This window comes from Erpetoichthys calabaricus, chromosome 5, assembly GCF_900747795.2.
Source record: "Erpetoichthys calabaricus chromosome 5, fErpCal1.3, whole genome shotgun sequence".
Taxonomy (NCBI): domain Eukaryota; kingdom Metazoa; phylum Chordata; class Cladistia; order Polypteriformes; family Polypteridae; genus Erpetoichthys; species Erpetoichthys calabaricus.
The window spans coordinates 104,792,028-104,814,491 of NC_041398.2; the positions used below are offsets into that span (position 1 = coordinate 104,792,028).

Genomic DNA, 22,464 nt, shown 5'->3' on the forward strand with positions numbered 1-22,464 from the left:
TTTAAAGAGATGTTCCAAACCATGTGTACAGATCTGATGCCTCAGCACTTATCCCAAAACACATTCAAACAAAATCTTTACACGAATATTTCACACCAGACATTTTCAGAGGTCGCCAGATTGATTGGATTATCTTCATGACTTTATGCATTCATTCTCTTTTCCTTTCTTTTCCCAACCAGCCAAAGTGCCATCTTCATTTACATCTTCGCTGGGCAGACAACCCCTATGTCTCAGGCACAGTGCATACAAAGGACTCTGCACCGGGGTTAATAATGGGAGCAGGTAAGAGACAATGCTCTGTAACTTTTAGTTGTCACCATGTGATTGATGTCATTCTTAGGTAGGGTCTCATAGAAAGAAGTACATCAAGAAGGTGCTGATTAATGACTTGTATTGGCAAGGTTTGATAATACCATATGGAAATTATTCTCATTGGAGCAGGTCCACATTTATGCAACAAATCATTTAATGGAGAGAACACGGACAAGACTAAAATGTAAATTAAAAACAGAAAAAGAATAAGACTAATAAAGATAGTTAATCAAATTATAGCATGTTAAAACAATGTGCATGTGATAGAGTAATATAACCAGAAAAACAAAACTCTGATCTCATCCATAAATACTGTCCAGCTTATTTTTACTCATGCTAGTTCCTGGAATTGTTACATATTATACAGATACTGGGCAGTAACTTACATTATTGTCTGTTAGTACAGTTTGCACTGTGGCACACTGATTAGTACTGATGCCTTACAGATTAAGTGTTCTAGCTTTGAATCTAATGGCCAGTACTTGTCTGCATACACTCTGTATATTCTCTCTGCATTTGCATGGATTTTACTCCCAGTATGGTTTCCTCCCACATTCAAGAAACATACATCTTATGTTAACCAGCCCTTTGTCAATGTGGATGGATGTGTGTTGTATTGTGTTATTAATTCACCTAAGACTTGCATCAAACACCAAAGGTACCAACTAACCTGTAAAGTTTTTTTATTTTATTTTTTCTAAATGAGGTATAGGAGGAAATGTCAAAGGCAGCCATGCAACTGTTACCTGTAACTTCTTACCTATCTCGGTGTCTGTATTGAACCTCATGTATTCAACCATATGGACTTCTATCAGCAGGCTGCTTCTCTGACTGGGACAAGTCTTTACTTTCACTCATTTACTTCAGCCTTGTTTACTTGTAATACAGGGCTTCACAAGAGCATTCTCTGCACTCTTAATGGACTGCAGTAAGATAATGAATTATAAATCTAGCTTCTGGCTCGCTAATAGCAATTAGACAGACATTGACTTAAGGTTTTACTTACAAATTCTTAAAATCTATCTATTATAATAAAAAAATCTTGGGTTGAGACGTGATCATCTCAGAGAGACACTTTCAAGTCCAGCGAGACTACTTGCGCTTCATGCCCTACTTTCAAACAATTTCTCAGAGACACTTTAACGTCCTGCAAGACAAGGAACTGAGACAAAAGGACAGCTGCTGTACAGGCTTTTAAATGATCAACAAGCAGCGCATTATGCAGATCACGCAGCACGGCACAAGCGACAGCTGGCTTAAAGGGACCCCCCCGCCTTCACAACACGAGTGGCAGACACACAAAGTGGCTAGCATGAAGCATGCCCCCTGGGGGATGGGGGGTAGACAGATTGTGGGTGAACGAAGCAAGCTGGGGGGTTTGCCCCCTAGTATTTCCATAAAAACCAATAGCAACAAATACAAAGAATTATACAACCTGGGTGTGTTCATGCATCCTTCATTCATTTGCAGATGACTATTTCCAGATGGTCCATTTCCTTAACATTAGAATTACCAGAGCCTACGAAAAAACTCGTAGATCCGGCCCACCTTAAATCGCTTCTTAAAACCGTTCTCACCTCTCTGCCAGCGTCTTTTGTCATCTAAATGTACTGATAAAGACATGCTGCCAGCAGCCGGCTATTCCATCCCCCCACCAACTTAGAACGTAAATGAACTTCTCCCAGCTCATGCCTTGATTGATTATCTGGGAGTGAGTGGAGTTTTAGAATGGAAATAATAAATCGCTATTTGGAACACATGCATTTCATGTGTGTTGCGTTTCTGCAGTAATCTGTGTAAACACATTTTTAAAACAGAAACGTTTTTTATATTCTAGTAACAAATGACAAAATGTAGGCATAAACTATATAATGTATGAAGCCTGAAGTCCAAATATCAAAGAAACACTTTCACAAAAGGTACAAAAAAAAAAGCCGCCGCCAAAAAAAGCTGCCTTAGTGTGCAACATTGACACCTATTTACTATGATTGCCGCCGTTGCGCAACAGTATCAGTTGCTGACTGGCAATCAGAAGGTCATGAGTTCGATCCTGCATGACTCCCTTATGTGAAGTGTTATTTCTTTTTACTATTTTAGAATAAAAAGATACATTTGATTTCAGTCTGTAACAGCCGGTGTAATTTATGATATTTGCAAAGGTTAGCTTTGTTTTGTTTTTTTTTAATTCACTTTTCATTGTCTCAGTCGTGTTCAGGATCCTTCCCTACCCCATGTAAAAGTATAATAAAACAAGTGCACTTTTATCCAAGAATATAAACGAAGAAAAAAGAAAGCAAGTTACAGTAGGTGGTTTGTTTGACAGCTTGCGTGGTGCAATGCTAAGAACTGCTGATTTCCATTCCGTGCTATATAACTGTTAACTGTTAACATTTGAATCTGATGATTGCATATAGCGCTGTCTTATTCAGTGTGCGCAAGAACATGCAGGTGGCCAGTTGCTGCGTGCTACCATGCACATTTTAAAAAAGAAAGAGACAAATATATGTGAAGAAATCATTTTATGACGCGAATAGTACCAATCAGAAAACATCGTCGAAGTAATGCAATATTATTTGAAAACGAACAGCGTCAGGTTGGGTGTAAAGTTATACTGGTGCTGTTTGAGTCAGATCAGAAGCTGAATAAGCTGAACAAGCTCCTGTTCTGACTCTAAGTAAAAAGCATGAATTAATTAGCAGAAATAACCGCGATCGACATTTTAAACTTAACGATTTACAGTGCATACCAATTTATAAATTTTATGTCCATTTTCAGTAGTAAGCTGCTCTTTTTTTGTTGTTAGAGCGTGTGAGCTTATTCAGTGCTGAAAACGGCAAATATAGGAGTGAGTGAGATCGAACCGGGAAATCTTGATCACACTTGGTTTGCGTCTGTACTTTAGCTGTTTCTTAGAGTCAGATCGGGGGTGGGGATGCTAGAGCGCGTGAGCTTATTCAGTTCTGCTGGATCAACGCATATGTTGATCTTTTTTTCTTTCAGTAATAGCGCCAACATAGATCCACACCCGATCTGACGCTGTTCGTTTTCAAATAATATTGCATTAGTGCGATGATGTTTTCACATATATTGTCTCTTTCTTTCAGGTGTGTAATAGGAACCACAGCATAGAGAGAAGCGTGTACATTGTAACAGGTTCACACGTTGTAAATGTAGGAAAGACTATCCTTGCGTGTGTGTGAACAGTTAACATTTGAATCTGATGATTGCATATAGCGCTGAACTTACTGCTCTGTACTATTCTATCCTCTGCATGTCCTGGAGTACAAAAGAAACAGCATACAGCAACATGTGGGGACTGGCAAGATCGGGAAAAAAAAAATACGCATTCACTGATTACAAAACGCAAGATGTTATGCGAATGAATATGAATAATATAAATAATGTTGCATCCGTGCCACAAAGTTTTCCGAAATGTACTATACAGGTCATAAAACGAATAATTCCAAATATCATATATACCTACGTCTGTGTTTTTTTGTTGTTTTGACATCATTCACCATAAGGTGCACTCTAATTCAGCATGAGCAGTAAATAAAACTCAATAAAACCAAATAAAAAAATCAAGTGATGGTGAGATACGAAGAAGGCAGATTCGCCAGCGTTTTGTGTGTCAGCTTTTATCCCTCCAGATGAGAGAATGTCCAGTACCATTGTCTCAAAGCACCACTCACATCTCCAGTTATTCCATTTCAAATAAAAAATAACAGCGTCAGATCCCTGGTGGGGGGGGGTAGTATGTATCGTGATCGTGATTTAGAGAGAATAAAAGTAAAAAAAAAATGGTAACTTTTACAAGTCCTATAAATGCACACCGTGTGTTACAGACGCAAACCAAATGTATGTGTGTACTGTATAATATTAACAAAAATAGGAGCTCACTACTGAAAATGGCAAATATAGGAGTGAGTGGGGATCGAACCGGGGACTCTCAATTACAAGTCAGCAAATCTTACCGCTACGCCACGGAAGCTATTGTATCAGTCTTGAACCTTTTGTGGAAGTGTTTTTACTTGATCTTTGGACTTCAGGCTTCATACATTATATAGTTTATGCCTACATTTTGTCATTTACTACTAAAATATGAAAAACGTTTCTGTTTTAAAAATGTGTTTACACAGATTGCTGTAGAAATGGAACACACATGAACTGTGTGTGTTTCAAATAGCGATCTATTATTTCCACACTAAAACTCTAGCAGTTCAGTCACTCCCAGATAATCAAACAAGGCATGAGCTGGGAAAACTTAGTGAACGCTCTGCGACGGTGGGGGATGGAATAGTCGGCTGCTTGCTGGCTCATCTTAATTGGCACATTTAGAAGACAAAAGAGAGCTGCGAATGGTTTTAAGGTGGGCCGGATCTACGAGTTTTTTCGTAGACTGTGGTAATTCTAGTGTTAATTAATGGTTATATCCTTAATCAAAAAATAAAAAGAAAAATGTATTGCCAGAAAGAAAGAGGGAGCACTTTTCTAAGTAATCTATCAGCTAAATGATAACGCTCCTTGAAAATGCCAATTCTCAGCTGTTAGCATATAGGGAAAGATTCCTTACAAGTGAGCTGAGCTATTTACAAAGGTGTCAGAAAAGCAAATGAATTCTCCAAGAGGAAAATGAACTGAAATTTTTTTTTTTGAAAAAGTCTAATAAAAGGCAATCACCCCAATCTCCCCCTTCCTGCCCAAAGTAATAGAGTATACTTGGCTTTCTGATAGCAGGGCAGACATTTTTTCAAAACAAAGACTTACTAAATCATTATCATACAAGCTCAAGGCCATGGGACCTAAAAGCTACTTAATACTGCATACAGACTAGCATTCTACTCTGAATCCTGCTTTGCCTTTCAGCCTTCCCAGAATTAACTGCATGTACATTTAGCTTGACAAATGTTTCAGATTAAATCCTACACCTAAAGTCTGTCAGCTGAAAAGGTTAAAGTATCTCCTGAACAGTGTGTATGGGAGGGGGATTTGTGATAGCCTGGTGCTTTTTCCTGCCTTGTCCCTGAAGCTGCTAGTGCAGGCACAGATTAACCCCTCGCCCCTATTCTTTTAAAAAGCAAGGTTGTGAATGTTTTGTCTCTTATTACTTTATAGTTACACTGTAATTACTTAGTTTTTTACTTGTCTAACTACATTATTATGACATACTGTGTAACTTAAACACACGACATAGCTAAGAATACAATTGTGATTCTTATTTCCCACCCTACATGTTTATTAAGTTTTCAAAATCTACATTGTATTTAAATTGTTGATCCATTACTTTGTATTGGGTTGGTGCTTTAAGACGTACTTTAGCTACCATTCCATTTGAAGACAAATGCTTTCAGCATTGCATCATCTATCAATGTTCCAAAGCTCTTTATTTAAAAGTAGGGTCTTTGGAGAGCACAGGATATCCAAACCAGCATTCAGTGCTAAGCACAAACCAACCTGTCGATTAATAAGTGATGCTAGGTTGTTATCTTTTCCCCGACCTGAAGGCAGGCTAGCGCAGGCAGCCAGACCGTCATTTAGACTTGGAAGCACAAAACAGGTAGTAAGGATGTCCTAGGCTGCCTATAAAATGCCTGCTTTTAGGATGAATTCATCTGCTGCACATTGATTGAGGTTGAAGGCATAAAGTCGGACTTAATTTTGTTTAAGACATCAGTAATCACTGTGGCTTTAAAGAGCTATAGCCAAAAAGTGAATGCTACCTGTCTAGGTGGAAACCACTTAACCCACTGGTTGCTATTAAGTGAAACTGTCGAGTATGCAAAGAGACCTTCAGTGCAGTGTTATTCAGAGGGTTTCCAGATATGGTTCTGGCAAGCTAGGATTGTGGCAGTTACAGTATAGTGCTGTTCAAAGCAAAGCTGGAGCAGTTTGGTGAAAATTAAGAAAAAGATTGTTGTACAGTCACAAAGAGTTTATGGTGCAACACATATGCTGACAAGAAGGCATGTTTATGTATCTCAATCATAATGGTCAGTGACTGGCATTATGACCATAGCAAACTCTGGGTTGATTTTGTTTCTTTTATGAGTCACCTTGGAAAAAGAAGAATAGTACTTGTATCAAACCATTCAGCAATTCATTGTGCAGGCAAGACATTACTCATGCTGCTTCTAGCAAAATGGAATAAGTTCTGGACTCAAAATAGGGGAGTTCGCTTATCAAGAGGCAGAATAATGACTTTGAGGCTCAACTAAACAAGGCAAACAAACCTTCCCCAAGTGATGGTAGTCCGAGAAGCATCTGTGTGTTTGGTTGTATTTGAGTGACTGAGATCACTGGAATGCTAAAAAGTTCTAGTGTCTTGTATACACTAGAGATGTATTTAAACTACAAATATTAAAATGACTGGTTATTGTAGGGCTGTCCCTGGTATTCCACCTCTTTATTACTGTGTGGATGATGGGACCTCAATGTTGGCAGGCTTGCTAACTATTAAAAGATCAAGCTGTTCACCATTCTGGAATGGAGAAGGTGGCCAACATTCTAGCCTTAAATCCAAGAGCAACAATGTGGAATGGCCTTAGATGAGTTGGCCCAGTCTTTCTCCTTCCATGAATATTTTCTGAAAAAATTTCTAGTCCTTTCTACTTCTGTTTTATGGAATTTTATGCCAGGTACCATGAGAGTATAGTATCCCTGCAGTTTGGCTGGACCTTTCTAAGATTGCCTTTTTTTGCCCTCTTATTCTTCATATTCCTGAACAAGATATTATTTTGTAGGTGAGGCTAGAAGAGCATCCTTTTTCTTTTAGTTGAGTATGATGCAATAAGAATAACAACTAATGGTTGACCTATGTTCTGTTTTAGAATATGGTGTTTTCATTTGTGCTGAAAAGAGGCAACAGTTGCCCCAGGTAGAAGAGTTGAAGTACCTTATGGTCATTTTTACAAGGTTATTGTAAGATTCATCAACTGGTTATGCTGGTACGCCAGTATTATTGTCATTGTACCAGTGAAAACTGTATCAAGGCTGAAAGAGAGAGTCAACTGCAGAAAGAGGACACCTTCAAATTTAGAAGCCCAGTTGGCCGCTAGATAGGAAGAGTCCTCCTGTAGCTCAACTGATTGAGACAGACATACCCTGCACTGTGAATCCAGGACTCGAAGTTTGTACCTGGCAGCTGTGAGTGAGAACATGATGCTGAACGTGATCAAATTACCTTGTATTGAGCATTCCCATCCATACCTGTGGCCAGTCACTTTACATAAGGATTGAACAAATGTGATTAAAGATAAAAGTGGCTGGCTTCCACACAGAATTATTGGCATCATTCTCTGTAACTGAGGAGTCAAGCTACCAGTTCACATGGAGCCTAGAGTTGAGCATCTGTTCTTCTAAACTGAGTGGGGAGCCTGCTTGAGTAGTTTAGACATATAGTGAGAATTCACCATTGGTGCTTGCTTCAGAAAGTGTACCAAGCATGGCTTACAGTAGAAGATTCAGGGAAAGACTTGGGACATGGTGAAGGTCTAACATTTCTTCCCTGCAAATAACAATGAAGCAAATGAAAAGTGAGAGAGGGAATGAGCAGAATCCATTGATATGTTCTCCAAACCATGTAATTCTAGTGAGGTTCAAAGTCTATGCCCTTCCAGCACAAAGCAGGAATAAGCTCTGGGTAGGATACCAGTTAACTTAATCACTTAGTTGCAAGAGGTTTTTAATGGAAGCTTCACTATTACTTCATGGCACAGTGACAGAATGAGTACTACTCCTGGCTTGTGAATCCATCATCATGGGTTTGACTATCACAGCTGATTTTTGTTTCTAAGCAGTTTGCCCTTTTTACCCATTTTCCCCAGGTTTTCTAATGGGCGCTACTAGTTTTCATCCCAGAACCCCAAATACATGCTAGTTAGGCTGAGTGGTAATTTCAAATGGATCATGTGATAGCCTGGCACCCTGGCAGAATCCATTCATCCAGGCAGTGCACCCAGTGGCGTAGCTTGAGTTCGTGCCACTCGGGGCGGGGCTTCAATTTGCCGCCCTCCAACGTATCTGAATATGTTAACCTATTTAAATAGAAAATTAAAATGACGTATAGAGAAAAATTAAGATACATTTTGCATAGTTTTATTTATATACAGAGAAACAGCAATATGTTTTACACATATAATTATTTATAAGCATCAACTAGACAAGAATATAGTATAGACACACTGATAAGCTGTGTTCTGATTATTAGTTTAATATAAATACGCCCAGAAAACCAGAACCGGTGTGGTGTATAAGTGATAGGTGGGGATGAGCAAGAATGCATTCGGATTGATAACGAAACGAAATTATACATTGTAAATTAGTTGTTTATCTTCCTAGAAATTATTATCGGTGTAATGTTTTTGTTTATTTTTGTTATTGTCTCATAAATTTCAACTTCCGTGTCTGATGCCGTAATAGAAGGACCATCTAAAAATGATTTTTGAAGCATTTGTGGATGAAAATCAGAGAATTTGACTTTTTTACATTCATGAGTGATATTTTTCCAAACCCGGCTGCTTACACGTGAAGTGTTCTGAGCCTTTTGGCCAATAATGCCGCCCCCAAAAATGTGCCGCCCGGGGCGGACCACCCCCTCCACCCTCCCCTAGCTACGCCACTGAGTGCACCCAGTGCTGCTGTGATAGGTTCCAGCCCTCCACAAATCTAAAATGAATTAAGAAAGTTTGAGAATGTTATGTAATGTTTTACTATTGCCAAGAGCTCTTTCAAAGTTTTTTTTTTTTGTTTTATAATTTTAGAAGTTTTTTATATATATTTTTTAATAAACTCCATTTAACTGAAAAAGCAGAGCTCCAATTCCCCAGGGCCATTTTTTGTATTCAAAACAATTGAACATTATATTGGTAAAAGCCACAGAAAGCAAAATAATTACCCAAAATAAATTATGAGCTGCTGCTTTTTGATCGCTTGAATTACAAGCAATTCTTTCAGACAAGAATGCTGTTGGCAGTGCTCCCAACACTATAGACGCAGTATGTATTGACGTTATGTAAGATGTTTACCTAGACACTTCTTTGTTTGTGGCATAATTGTTTCACAAAATTGGAGCTGCTGTTTGAGCTATGTTGTGCTTAAGATGATCACTATCCTAATGTTTATTCTGCTTGGGCCTGAAAGATACAGGAATTCAGAAAGGTCTATCTCAAAAGATTATGTTCACAACATTTTGCTTTCAATAGCAGAACATATTATAACTATCAGAAAGATCAGAAAGTGGGGGAGCAAAGCTTTACTAAGATGGTTGTGGTAAAGTGGGGTCCATGACTGGGAAAAGGGGCTGTTTTAATAAACAAATAATTCTAATTGTACAGTGACAATGGTACCAAGCCTCTCCTAGCAGCTGGCAAGATCTAATCCTAGGATAGGGCATGGGTTAGTCAAACTCTTATTCTTTAAAGTTGCTAGTTAACCTAATTTTCTTGATATTCGTATGGGATAAATGGGTTAAAACAATAGATGGATATGTGGCTAGAACAGGCCCATAAATTTAATGAACCAACCACACAATGATAAAAACAGCATAGGTTTTGTTTAGTAATACAATATGGAATTTGTGTTATATGCTACTAGCTGTGTTATGTAGTTTTGCACATTTTCTAAGTCAATGGGCCATTAGTTAGTCGGGACTATGTAACTAGGTACTTATCTGTGTACAATGTTTGTATTGATTTGTTTATTTTTTACCGTTGACTAATATTATTTGTTCTCTTGAGCTGCATCCTGTTGCTACATACAGTCCTTGGTGGTGGTGTTGTGAATGAAATTGCAGCAGAACTCTATAATAAAGTGGAATTCGGTAAAGTTACAAAGGTGATTTAAAAATGTAAAGGTAAATATGGTTTAAAATTTCTACTCTCCGTTAGCATCAAAGCCTAAAATTAGTACTAGCTCAATAAATGTCTACCAACAAAAAAAAAAAAGTTTTGCCCACTCAAAAGCACCGTCCTATTCTCTTCTTATTATATTATGAAAAATAGCATCTCCGTCAGCAATAGAAAAAAATCACACTTCATTCTGTTCAATTGTGCCTTGGCGTTATCGGTTAATCTGTTGTGTTTTTTCACTTTTTTTTATATCTTTGTTTTTATTCAAAAAGCACTAACAGTGATCATTGATTGGTACTGCGAACTTAATGACAGTATGTAGGTGGACAACAGTTATGGCTTTTTCAAAAAGGCAAGACTATGTACTGAAAAAAAAAGTAGTGTAATTATTTTGTCTCACATTTATTGTCACATGCGACATACCCCAGAAGAAATTGACAATGCTGTGTGATTTTTTTCCCTGTTTCCAGCTTCACTCGTTTCACCAAGGGGACCCCCGTCCTCCCGCTCTTCTTATCATTCTCGATACACAAATGGGGAAAACCCCTATGCTTTTTAAATGCTGTCGGTGGATCATCAAGGACCTTAAACTTTTACTTTTAGAGCCAGACGAGGCTGGTTTAAACTGGTATTTTAGGATGTAGACTTCTAATCATGTACTATATGCAGCCCTACATCCATGCTCTTTTCAAAGCCTTTTGTGCTCTCCAAATGTGCCTAATAAACACTGAATAAATCTGCTGGTCTTCTCATGTTTATTCCCCACAAGTTTCCATAACTAGTTTCTTGTTTTTTAAAGATATGTGTAAGAATTTATTTGTTCTGAAAATTTATTGAAAAATAGCCACTTTCATGTTAATAAATAGAGATATTTAGACTGAAGCAGGACTGTGATATAGCAGTTCCACAGCTCAAAAAAAAGGCTTTTTTAATAAAATAAGTGGGCATACTTATGCAGCTGCGGGGAGTTGGTGGAGTAATTGTGGCGAGGTGCACCTACAGTACACATGAAGGTGCGGTCTTTCTCAATTGCTTCATCGGCTTCCTGCGGTACGCAATGCTGTGCTCACTAAGCCTTAAGAACGAGCTGACTCAAGAAAAGACAAGACAAGAGAGAGAAGAATAGATGTTGGAGGTTAAAGAACAGAAGAAGAGAGGCAAGAGCATGAAGGAGCGGGAGTGAGCCGGTGTTTACAGTGAGAAGCAGGCGGACATGAATGGAACCCCAGGAAGTGGCACGTGGCCAGCACTCAGGAGGGGGCATGGGGACCACTCCTGTTGAGCAACCTGGGAGCAAGAGTGATCATTACACTCCGGAGTGTCCTCTCGCTGGTTGGAGCCAGCAGTCAGCAGCAGGGTGAGGATTACGCACTTTCGTCAGCAATCAACAGCAGTGGATGTGGGATCAGGTTCTGGTGGCTCCCGATGGAATGCTGTGGATCGGGCAGCGGGGTCACAGGTCAGGATTGAAGGATGTCAGAACCTGGATGTCTCTCCATGCTGCGAGGTCTGAGTAGGATAAGCTGGAGAGGCATCGGTTTTTAAAGGAAAACACCGGGGATTGAGAATTTTCAAGAAGACTCCTGCCTGAATTTTAACCTTGTTTTTATGGATTTATTTATTCGATCATTTTTAACCTCCACTAACACTTGAATGTTTTTATGGATTATATTGTTATTAACTTTTTGAACACTTGTTTTTGTTGAGTTTTTCATAAAAACACTTGACTTTTCTCCATCTCCTTGCTTGGCGTGTTTTGTCCTCATCTGCCATGCTAATCTCAGTTACGGTACTGATGGTGTCAGGTTGAAGAGGCTCCCTTTATAGAAGAGGGAGCAAGGAACCAACCTGCAGCATCACAAGCACTTCTCATTCACTTAATTACTGTAGAAGGCAAGATTAAAATAAGAATAAAAATATAATAAGAATAAAAATGCAGCAGTATACTAAAAGGTTGTTAAATTTATGTATCTTTGTATTGTTTTTTCTACTATAATTCTGATAGCTGTTAACCACCAAATCTCACTAATTCTGGTGGATGAGTAAGTGGCAGGTAACTAGTGATGAATGAAGTGATTTACGCAAATTTGAATTCCTATTGAAACTTAGTGTTTCATTTTGTAAAACAATTCACTAAACAAATTGCATTTTGCTTCAAGTAAAATTTATTCCTGTCTGGAGACATTTACAAATATCAATTTCATATGAATCTGCCTGTCATTTTGTATTTAAAAAAAGGTCTCTAATGGAAAAAAATCACTGATGCCCTGTTCAAGGTAAACACCACCATCTGGTTTAAATTTAACTTGTTTTCCATATAAAACTGTTGAATAAGCAGTTTTTTGAATGGATACATCTTTATTCCTATATGTAATTCTTAAAATAAAAAATTTTAAACTGTTATGTTCATTTATTCTTCTACTATTTATAGGTATGGTTGGCTGATTTTCAAATTTTTTAAACATGGGTTTTGATTGTTGATTTTTTGCAGCTGATGAACTCAATGGCATCATTTTTACTTTGCCAACTGTCTGGTATTTTCACTTATTTGGCTATATGATCATAAATTCTGTTAAAACTTTTATTTACCTCATCAGGCGTTGCTTGTTCTGTTAGTCCTGATCCTTTTCATTTTTTTTTCAACTAAAATTTCAGTTGATTTTTTAATTTTGTGACTGAATTGAGGTGGTCCACTTTCCTATCACTCCATGCTTTCCCTGAGGTCCATTTGTTAAAAGATCCTGAAGATTCTGCTTTGAAACATATTTTGCAAATTGCAACATCCATCTCCGAGATGTTAAACATTTCTCCCAGAACCACATGCTGCCAAATGTTTTGCTGTAAGTACATTTTAACAAAATGTTCTGGCTTTAACCATTGCCTTTTAAACCCCAAACACCATTTCTTTGATTTATTACTTGAACTATGTTCAGCTTTTTGCTTAGACATGGTTAAAGTGACAAAAAAACAACAGTGCATGTAACACAGTTTTCATGCACTCAAAGAACAGAGGTGGGGTGTGAAATAGCGGGTCCGCGGCTCAGAATAACAAGCCAGTTTTTAAATAAATAATCGCCGCACTTGCATCTTATAGAGGGGGTATGGTAGTGTGGCTGGAGCGGTTCTTGGACGCGATGTGGTGCGGGCGTTTCCTTGCTTAAGTGCACAGGTGAGGAATCGTCTGTATCTGTAATTGATGCCGGGAGCTGCTAATTGCCGCACCTGTTCCATGTCCCCGTTATACTGTATATAGTAGGACCGCGAGTGCGGAGGGTAGAGAAGAGAATAGAAAGACGTATTTAGCAGAGGTTAAAGGACAGACAGAAGACAGAAGCTGGAGTAAGCCGGCACTTATGTGGAAGAAGCAAGTGGACGGGGATGGTGTCTCAGGAGGAGGCACGAGGATCACTCCTGCTTAGCAGCCTGGAGCAGGAGTGATTGCTGTGCTCCGGGACGTCTTCTAGCCGGTTGGAGCCTGGATAGGCAGCGGTGGGAGGATGTCACACTTTCGCTGGGAGGAGCCTGGATGGGCAGTGGTGGGAGTGGAAGCAGGGTCCGGCAACTCTCTGCAGAACGCCATGGATCAGGCGGTGGGAACACGAGCCAGGTATATTTCATATTTATATGAAATATATATATATGATATATTTTATATTTATTTATTTATTGATGCTTTGATTGCACTACACTATTTATTTGAACACTTTTTGGTTTTGACTATTTTAAAATAAAAGCACTTCTGCACTTTGCACCTCTCCGCTTGCTTTCTTTGGTGTCCTCATTGTCCAGCTCATCCAGTTACATTACCAATGGTGTTGGGTTCAAGGGCTCCCAAAAAGGAAGAACCTGCATCATCACATGGGGTCCTGTCAAAAACCGGAGCAGGTTGGGGATTCCCAATGACATCACTAATGGCAGTAGGGATGGGAATTGATAAGATTTTCACGATTCCGATTCCATTTTCGATTCTGTTTAACAATTCGATTCTTTATCGATTCTTGTTTTTAAAAAAGGAGAACACACAGGTCGATTAGCTTAGAACTTTGTTTTATATCTTATCTTTGAACAAGATAGAAATTTAGGAGTAGCATGACCTTACAAACCCAACAGTGAGATCTTAAGAGATCCACAGCCTACCCGATGGGGTGCCACGGGGTCCCCAGAAAAAAATTTGTAAATGTAAAATAATAATAAAATAAATATTCTTCTGTAGTAATAACAAAGTATAACATAAATTATTCTGTGGCAATTACACAAGAATGTCCAGTAACATTTACACTCTCCTTTTTAAAAGTATATATGAGCTGAGCACTCAAAAATAAAACTACATCAGCCAGCAACAAATACAATCAACTCAAGTCCAATGGAACTGTGCACTGTGCAATTCTCCAACCATCAACTATTTTGACAGCTACATCCATGTTGGCCGCATTATCAACAGTGGCTGCCACAACCTTGTCTTTGATACCATACTCCTCCAAGATCTCATCAATCTCCTCTGCTACAGCTGTCCCTGTCTGTGCCTGGTACACTGGTTTGGTTTTGAGGACTTTTTCTTAAGCCTGGCCATTCCTGACATAATGCAGCGTTACTGTGAGGTAATGATCTTGACTAAAACTTGTCCATCCATCTGCAGTGATGGCTGCCTTCAACACATGTTTCAGCTCAGAAATCAGATTTGCCTTTTCGACCGCATACCAAACAGGGATCAAGTGGTTGATTAAACTGTCTCTGTTTGGGGCTTTGTACTTAGGGTTCAGAGTCTTTGTCATTTCTCTAAAAGATATATAAATGGAAACGGATGAAACATCTGGTAAAAGGAGAACATGCAACTTTGACATTCCCTGACTTAGCCTACAATTAAACACATTCACTTACCGAAAATCGGGGGCATCTACTGTGGCAAATGGGTGCAAGCCTTTTACCACAAACTTAGTCACTGCTCGGTGACATTCGTCTATCCTGGCCTGTGTCATTTTACTTTTCCCCGCCTCTGAGAAAGGAGAAGCTACCGGTAGACTGCAGCGAGAACTGCCAGCATCTGAGACAGCCAGACTCTGTCTGTCTCTCTCGTCATGGTCATCTAAATGCAATGCACAGTAATAGCAGGTTTTGCAATAAGGCAAATCATGCTAACATAATATGCAATGTTAGTTGATTAGTTACCTGCCGTATTAACGGGAGAGGACATGCAAACGTTACCGCTGCTGCTGGGTTGAGATTCACTAGTCCGGAGCAGATCAAAAACACGACATTCATTTAAGGTTATCGCGTGTTTTGTGAGCAAATGCTTTTGCATATTCGTAGTGTTTCCTCCCTTTGATGAAATATCTACTTTGCAAGTATTGCAAGTTGCCCTGTTGTCATCCTTTTCTTTCTGACAATTTCCATTTGCAGGCCATGTTTTTGCAGGTACCAATATCAGTCCCCAGAGTATTTATAAGTTAAATCTTCTGAAAGTTTGTAAAGCTTCATGTCTTTTCACTCCATTGTCGAAATTGATTAAGCTAAGATTTGGTCCTAATTTTAATGGCCAAGAATAATTCAAAGTTATTTGGAAATTATGAATAAGGGGTGTTGGGATATACAGAATTTATCATTGAACATGGCTTGTAATTTAATTTCTTTCTATTTTCTTTGTATTTACATTCCATGGTACCAAATTGTATTTTGTTTCTTATTGCGTACCCTGCCATTTTGTATATTTTCTGAAAGCCTCAGGCACATTCTTGTTGTCAGTGGAGCCCTCTTTCTAACATGCAGTGGTTAAAAGTGGCGACGCATGCTATTTAAGCTGGTAGCATGCTATTGTCTGCATCCAAGTTTCTGCATTTTGAAAAAAGAAAAAAATTCCAGTGTAGTTAGTTAAGATCTATTCTGGGAATAATGACTTTGATTTTCAGTTTAGTTGTCTAGCTTCATTGGATTTTCTGGTTTGACCAATGCTTGTTTTTTTCCTCTTATTGCTCTCACTCATCTCCTGGTACTTTTGATTCTTAGCCACCCTGCCCTTTTCCATCATTGTGGCAGAACACAAGGTCACATAGCTTGGGATTACTTAAAGAAAGAGACAGGTCAGCATGGCCATTTAGGTCTGTTTCCAGAAATTAAAATGGAATTTCACATACAAAGAGTGTGTCATATTCTAAATACTATGAAGTCTCTATTGCCATTAATACTAACATTAACAAAAATGTTTGACTGACCCTCCTACTTTTATAACCCCCTTACAATTGTCATGTTTTCATTTATCTCTGATATTCCATGCCGTTTATTTTTTTTTTTCCATATAGCGCTCTTCACCAAACAGAGGCTACATCCTGATGTATGCTATATGTCCCAATGTACAGAAAACGGTCCTACTGCTCAAGAAAAACAGTGTAGGTGTCAAATAAGAACAATAAATAGTCTTATCAGTCTGCCCTTTTATCTTTTAGGCAACCTTGGCTCCCAGTTGGTTGAATATAAAGAGGAAATGTATATTACATCGGATTGTGGGAAAACATGGAGACAGGTATGAATTATTTCCTAAACTCTAAAATGGGCAATAACAGAGTATTTGTATTGTCGTGGTACATTTTCAAATTGATTTCAATCCTTATGTAGAAATAAAGTTGCACAATAATCCTTTGCCAGGCAAAACCCTTGTTGATTAATTTAATTGATTTCTAAAAAATATTGCTGCCTGTGATATTGGGTGTGGATATTAATGTATTTAACCTTAGTTAAAATGCAAAGTATTTCTGAGTTCCATTGCTTTGTTAATAGACACATTTTTGGGGTGGAATCTTTAATGATGTCATGGAGGCAGGAAGCTTCTCAAACGATTCTACTAAATTTTCAATACTTGTTCCTCCAGTCAGATTTAGAATCGTGTTTATCAATTTCTGTTTTTTTTTTTAATTAGAGACACATAATGTAGATTGCAATATTGCAGTTTTCCTGAGCAATATGTAATAACTGTATTGTACAAATTTTACTTTTCCTTTTCCTTCAGTGTATAAAGTCAGATGATTTCTGAAGTTAAATATCCATTTTTTCATATATTAGGTGTTTGAAGAGGAACACCACATTTTGTACCTTGACCATGGAGGAGTTATTGTTGCAATTAAGGATACTTCTATTCCCCTTAAAATTCTCAAGTAAGAAATATGCCATAAATTAAAAAGCCTTTGTTTAACCTTACATAGCAATCTTTGAAAAGAATATAATTTTGTAAATGGACAAGTAAGTAGGAAATGTACTGTAAATGGAATAATAGTTGAGTGATGCCTTGTTTAAAATGTGGTGTTTTATTAAACGTAGATTATGATGCTTATTTTCTCTGGCATATTGTTTCAAACAGAGTTTCTAGACATGTGGAAAGGAATGTTAGAATTTTGCCAGTCTTTTATTTTGGAAGGTAAGAAGTCATGACAACAATAAAATTTCACGATTTTGTAGATTTTCATATCTGACAAGGGTCACAATGAGAATGCTAGTGTTATGATTCCCATGTCCAGCAGGAGAATAACTACTGTGCTAAAGGTCAGTTGTTGCTATGTCATAAGATGACTAAAACTGTCTTCAACTAAGAAACTATCAGGAATCAGACCTGTAGAAATTAAGATTGCAGTCACTAGCAGGGCAGATTCATCCAGAGGTCAGGGATGAACAGTTTGACTGCACCTTCAGAGCTGGTCATTCCCTCAGTGTAATTCTCCCACTGAAGTTTTCCAGACAAGAAAACCATGTCAAGTAAGGTGGCACCTCATCACATTTATAGATTTCTCAAGCTGTTGTGGGGGTGTAAAGTTGGATGAGCTGAAGAAAACATTAGAGCCAGGGCAGCAAGGTTAAAAAATGAAATGATTTTTTCTTGTAAGCTGTTATCCAAGAAAACTTTTATCCAAAAGTCAGACAAATGTTATATTGAAACAGTTGCCAAAAAACTTAGCCTAAAAGGCGGCAAAGAAGTCAAAATCCTACACACTAAGCAAAAATTTGGTGTAATGTAAAATCAAGAAATAATTTCCTGGCTTACATGTCATGTTATGGTAATTAGTTCTGAAGCAATCCCTTGTGCTGAAGACGGTGTAAACATGATTACGCCACTCCCTGTAATGAGAGTAGTTTTGTAGGTGCTGGAGTTTAATATGATTGTCTTTAAAGACACACTTTTAGAAAAATGGCTTTTCTTAATCTGGTCATAAACAGGCCAACTCAATGCAGTTGTTTTCCAAAAAAAGTGTCTACCAGATGTAATAAAGGACAGTATTCATGGAAGTACCTGAAAGGACTACCATCAACGTGGTGAATTTGAGAATTTTTCGGTGATCTTAAAACTTTTGATGGTCTTTACATGCAGACAATGGTTCATCTGTTAATATGCCTGGACAACAGCTCTTTTAAATTATTTTAGTATAATCATTATAATATTATGATCAATATTATATACTATTATAAATACTATATTAGTATAATTATTCTTTATTTATTTAACTTCTGTGACCTGGGGTTAGAATATAGTCACCATCCCTCTTTTGTGGTATAAAAGGTGACAAAAGATTTTTGACATTTGGAAAGGGACCCAGCGTAAACATTTCCAATCTAAAAATCCAGGATTTCAAGGATCAATAACAACACTAGATGAATCTAGAGAATGGCCATTAAACTGGCAGATGAAGAGAGAATTCTATCTATAATCTTTACCAAAAACAGGGAAAAACAAATATAATTAGTGGTCTTGCAAAAGAAAGTGCCAGTGGTAAAAATAGCCCAAAACTTGGAAAAATATTTTATTAATAGTTGTATGAATGAATGTTAGCCGATCTGTGTTCCATTATTTCACTTAGCATTTTTGTACAAGTTTAAAATCTGGTCAAGTGTATTATGTAAGGTGTTGTATAAAGCTTTTTAGATAATTTAGCGAGCAGTAAAATGTTGTGGCTGAGACACCGGAGCACAAAGATGTCACTGCAATTCTTGCCTCTTACTCAGTGTGGAACCCAAAGTAAGTTGTGCTCTGATTACTAAAAATATGTATGTAAACATCTGAAATGTATCGCAGTCTTACAAGTCACTGTGGGTTAAGGAGTCTACAATAAAGATAAAGTAATAAGAGTTTTACATGTGATTTCTAGATAATAAGCAGAATCCTTAGAATATCTTTGAGTTAATGGATAATATGTCTTTCACTGATAATAGTCACAGTTGTAGACATCAGTTTTGTACTCTTACTTCATAATTTCCTCAGGTTTTTTAGTCCTCTTGAGTCTTTTCCAGCTAAGTGGTGAAATACAGGAGCCCAACTCCTGGGCTACTTTAAATGGATGTGATAACCAATTATTCTTTGGCTTGTCATGTTGAATTAATGCTCAGACAATTTACTTACAGCATTTGCACACATTAAAGTGGATAAGGTCTTGGCGATCCTGAACTCTGGCTTGATTATGTTAAAATCTGACTTTTATTTGACAGTGGATAGGATATTTAATTTGAAAGTTTCTAAAATGACACTATCCTGTGTACTCAAAATGTGACAGTTGGGATCTTGATTCCTTTTGTTTAAAGATCATGTTGCCAGTGTATTGTAGCTGTAAAAAGTATGTAAATAATAATAATAATAATAATAATAAATTATATATATTTGAATTATGCATTCTTGGGGCCTTTTATATTCCCCATGGAATTTTGCTGTATATGTTCACATCACATTTGAAAGAAATCCCCTAGAGCCCATTATTTTGTCTCATGGTGGCCACAGTCTGTAAATTAGAACCTCAAAGTCATTTTCTTCTTCAGCATCAGTCTGAAATGGCAAAAGATCATAAAGAACCTCCTTCATCCCAAGGAAGCTTGACATTTGTTCTAATCCATTAGTTGCAGTAGAGCAACTGCACAAACGCTGCCAGACATTTTGCGTAGAATGTAAAACCTCTAGGAGACCAAGTCAAATGGATTAATCCTTCAGTAGCTCATTGCCTAGATAAAGAATTGCTAAAATCTCTTTCAAAACATGTTTAGTCTGTTTGATTCTGCTGTATGGCCGTGACTGCCTCTTTTAGTTCTGGTGTCAGTTGTCCTTACCATTGCTGATGGCACTTCTTTTCCTTCTTTATAGTGCTCCCTGATTTAAGTATCTCTAACAGAACACTTTTGTTCTTTTTTGATTACGACTGTAGCATTTAGTACAGCCAGCATTCTTCCTGCTAATCTTTATTAGTTTTATTTATTAGTATTTTCCAAGTAACTTCTCTAAATATATATATTGTGATATGGATGCTATATAGCGCCCGACCCGACACAGACTCACACTGAGGCACGTGTAAAATAAAAGAAATACTTTTTATTTTCTTTGTCTGTGGGCTACGCCTTCCTTGTACCCACAGACACAACACAGTCCCAAATAAGGCACACCACTAATCCACCGCACTTTCTCTTCTTTGGCACCACCACTCCTCCCTTCTAGCTTCGTCCTCCACCTCCCGACTCTGGCCCCCCGAGTCTCTTATAGAAAATATAAATTTATATATATATATATATACACAGTATATATATATATATATATATATATATATATATATATATATATATATATAATTTATAATATATTATATAAGCTCTACTTATAGTCCTCCCGGAAGTGCTCCAGGTGGTAATTGGCCTAATTAGGCTGCACTTCCGGGTGTGGCTTCATTCTAGCCCACATGGCTCCTCTGTGTACCACCAAAACTGTTCCAACCTGCTAAAAGCATACTCTCTCTGTATCTGACACCAGGATGTTAGTTAGCACCAAATCCTCTAACTCCTGTTTACTGCAATTTGGAGCCACCACGTTATTATTGTTAGTCCAACAACTCCACTGATACTCGACTGGATTAAGATCCGGGGAATTTGGAATCCAGGGTAACACCTTCATCTTTTCATCATGTTCCACAAACCATTTTTGAACAATTTGTGCAGTGTGGCAGGATGCATTATCCTGCTGATAGACATTATTTCCATTGGGGAATACCATTGCAATGAAGCGGTGTACCTGGTCTGTGAAGATCCATCCATTCATTATCCAGCCCGCTATATCCTAACTACAGGGTCAAGGGGGTCTGCTGGAGCCAATCCCAGCTAACACAGGGTGCAAGGCAGGAAACAAACCCCAGGCAGGGTGCTAGCCACCCACACACACACCCACACACCAAGCACACACTAGGGACAATTTAGAATAGCCAATGCACCTAACCTGCATGTCTTGGACTGTGGGAGGAAACCAGAACACCCGGAGGAAACCCACACAGACACAGGGAGAACATGCAAACTCCACGCAGGGAGAACCCGGGCAGTGAACCCAGGTCTCCTAAGTGCAAGGCAGCAGTGCTACAGACTGCGCCACCATGCAGCCCATCTGTAAAGATGTTTAGGTATAATGTGTCAAATTAACATTCACATAAATGCCCAGACCACTCATATTCCCAGTTGTCCACATGATGCAACAGAAAATGAGATTATTGAAAAAGGCGACCTTCTTCAACTGATCCAAGGTCCAGTTCTGATTCTGACATTCCCATTTTTGGTTCTCTCAATAGTGTATAGGAGTTAGCATGGGCACTCTGACTGGCCTGTGGCTATACAGTGCCATATGCAGCAGGGTTCAATGTACTGCATGTAGTGAGTCATTTTCAAGAATACATGATCCACCTCCACTCCATCATTTATCATGTTCTATGACACACCACTACTTTCACTCTTGTTCAGTGCAGTGGGCAGTTACTGCTTAGTATACATTGTGCTGTTCTTGTTTACGGTGACACAGTTAAATTAAATATAGCTAGATAAGCAAACATTGCAGAAAACCACTCATAAATCAGTTATTATACTGTAATTCCTTTTTTTTAACATGATAGAATATCAAATTTGGATTAACCAAATGTCTGAACCATTGGGATCAATCCAGTGTCTATTTTCAAGATTTTTAGTCAGATTAATAATTCTGACTCTCTATCTAAGCTCAGGCTCTCTTTTATCCTTTCATGACTGGGAGTTTTGTGTTTAAATGTGTGCGTGTGTGTGCATCAGCCTGGCTGCACTATGCAACAGGTGCCACGCGATTTGCAGGAATATTGCTTTTATGGGTTGGGCAGGAAGGTAAAAACCCCAGTTACACTGACCGGTTTCCCATGATTAAGCTGGAGCCCGTCTGTTACTGATCTTTTTTCCACTTTGTGTCTTTTCCCCAAGTTTGCAGACGTGGAGACTAAAGTTGAGTAAATGGTGTCCAGGACGTGCTGTAAATGATAACTCAATTAACCAGTAAGAGCAATGAGAGCTT

The 22,464-nt window shown here is 38.2% G+C and overlaps 1 protein-coding gene across 1 annotated transcript in view; it reads left to right on the forward strand.

The window, feature by feature from the left end:
* The window catches only part of sorcs2 (sortilin-related VPS10 domain containing receptor 2), a 1,166,544-nt gene that overhangs the window by 1,074,905 nt on the left and 69,175 nt on the right, over positions 1-22,464 (forward strand). The window contains exons 11-13 of the mRNA XM_028801884.2: positions 183-285; positions 16,598-16,674; positions 17,211-17,302. Coding sequence (XP_028657717.1) covers positions 183-285; positions 16,598-16,674; positions 17,211-17,302 — 272 coding nt within the window. The remainder of the gene's footprint in view (positions 1-182; positions 286-16,597; positions 16,675-17,210; positions 17,303-22,464) is intronic.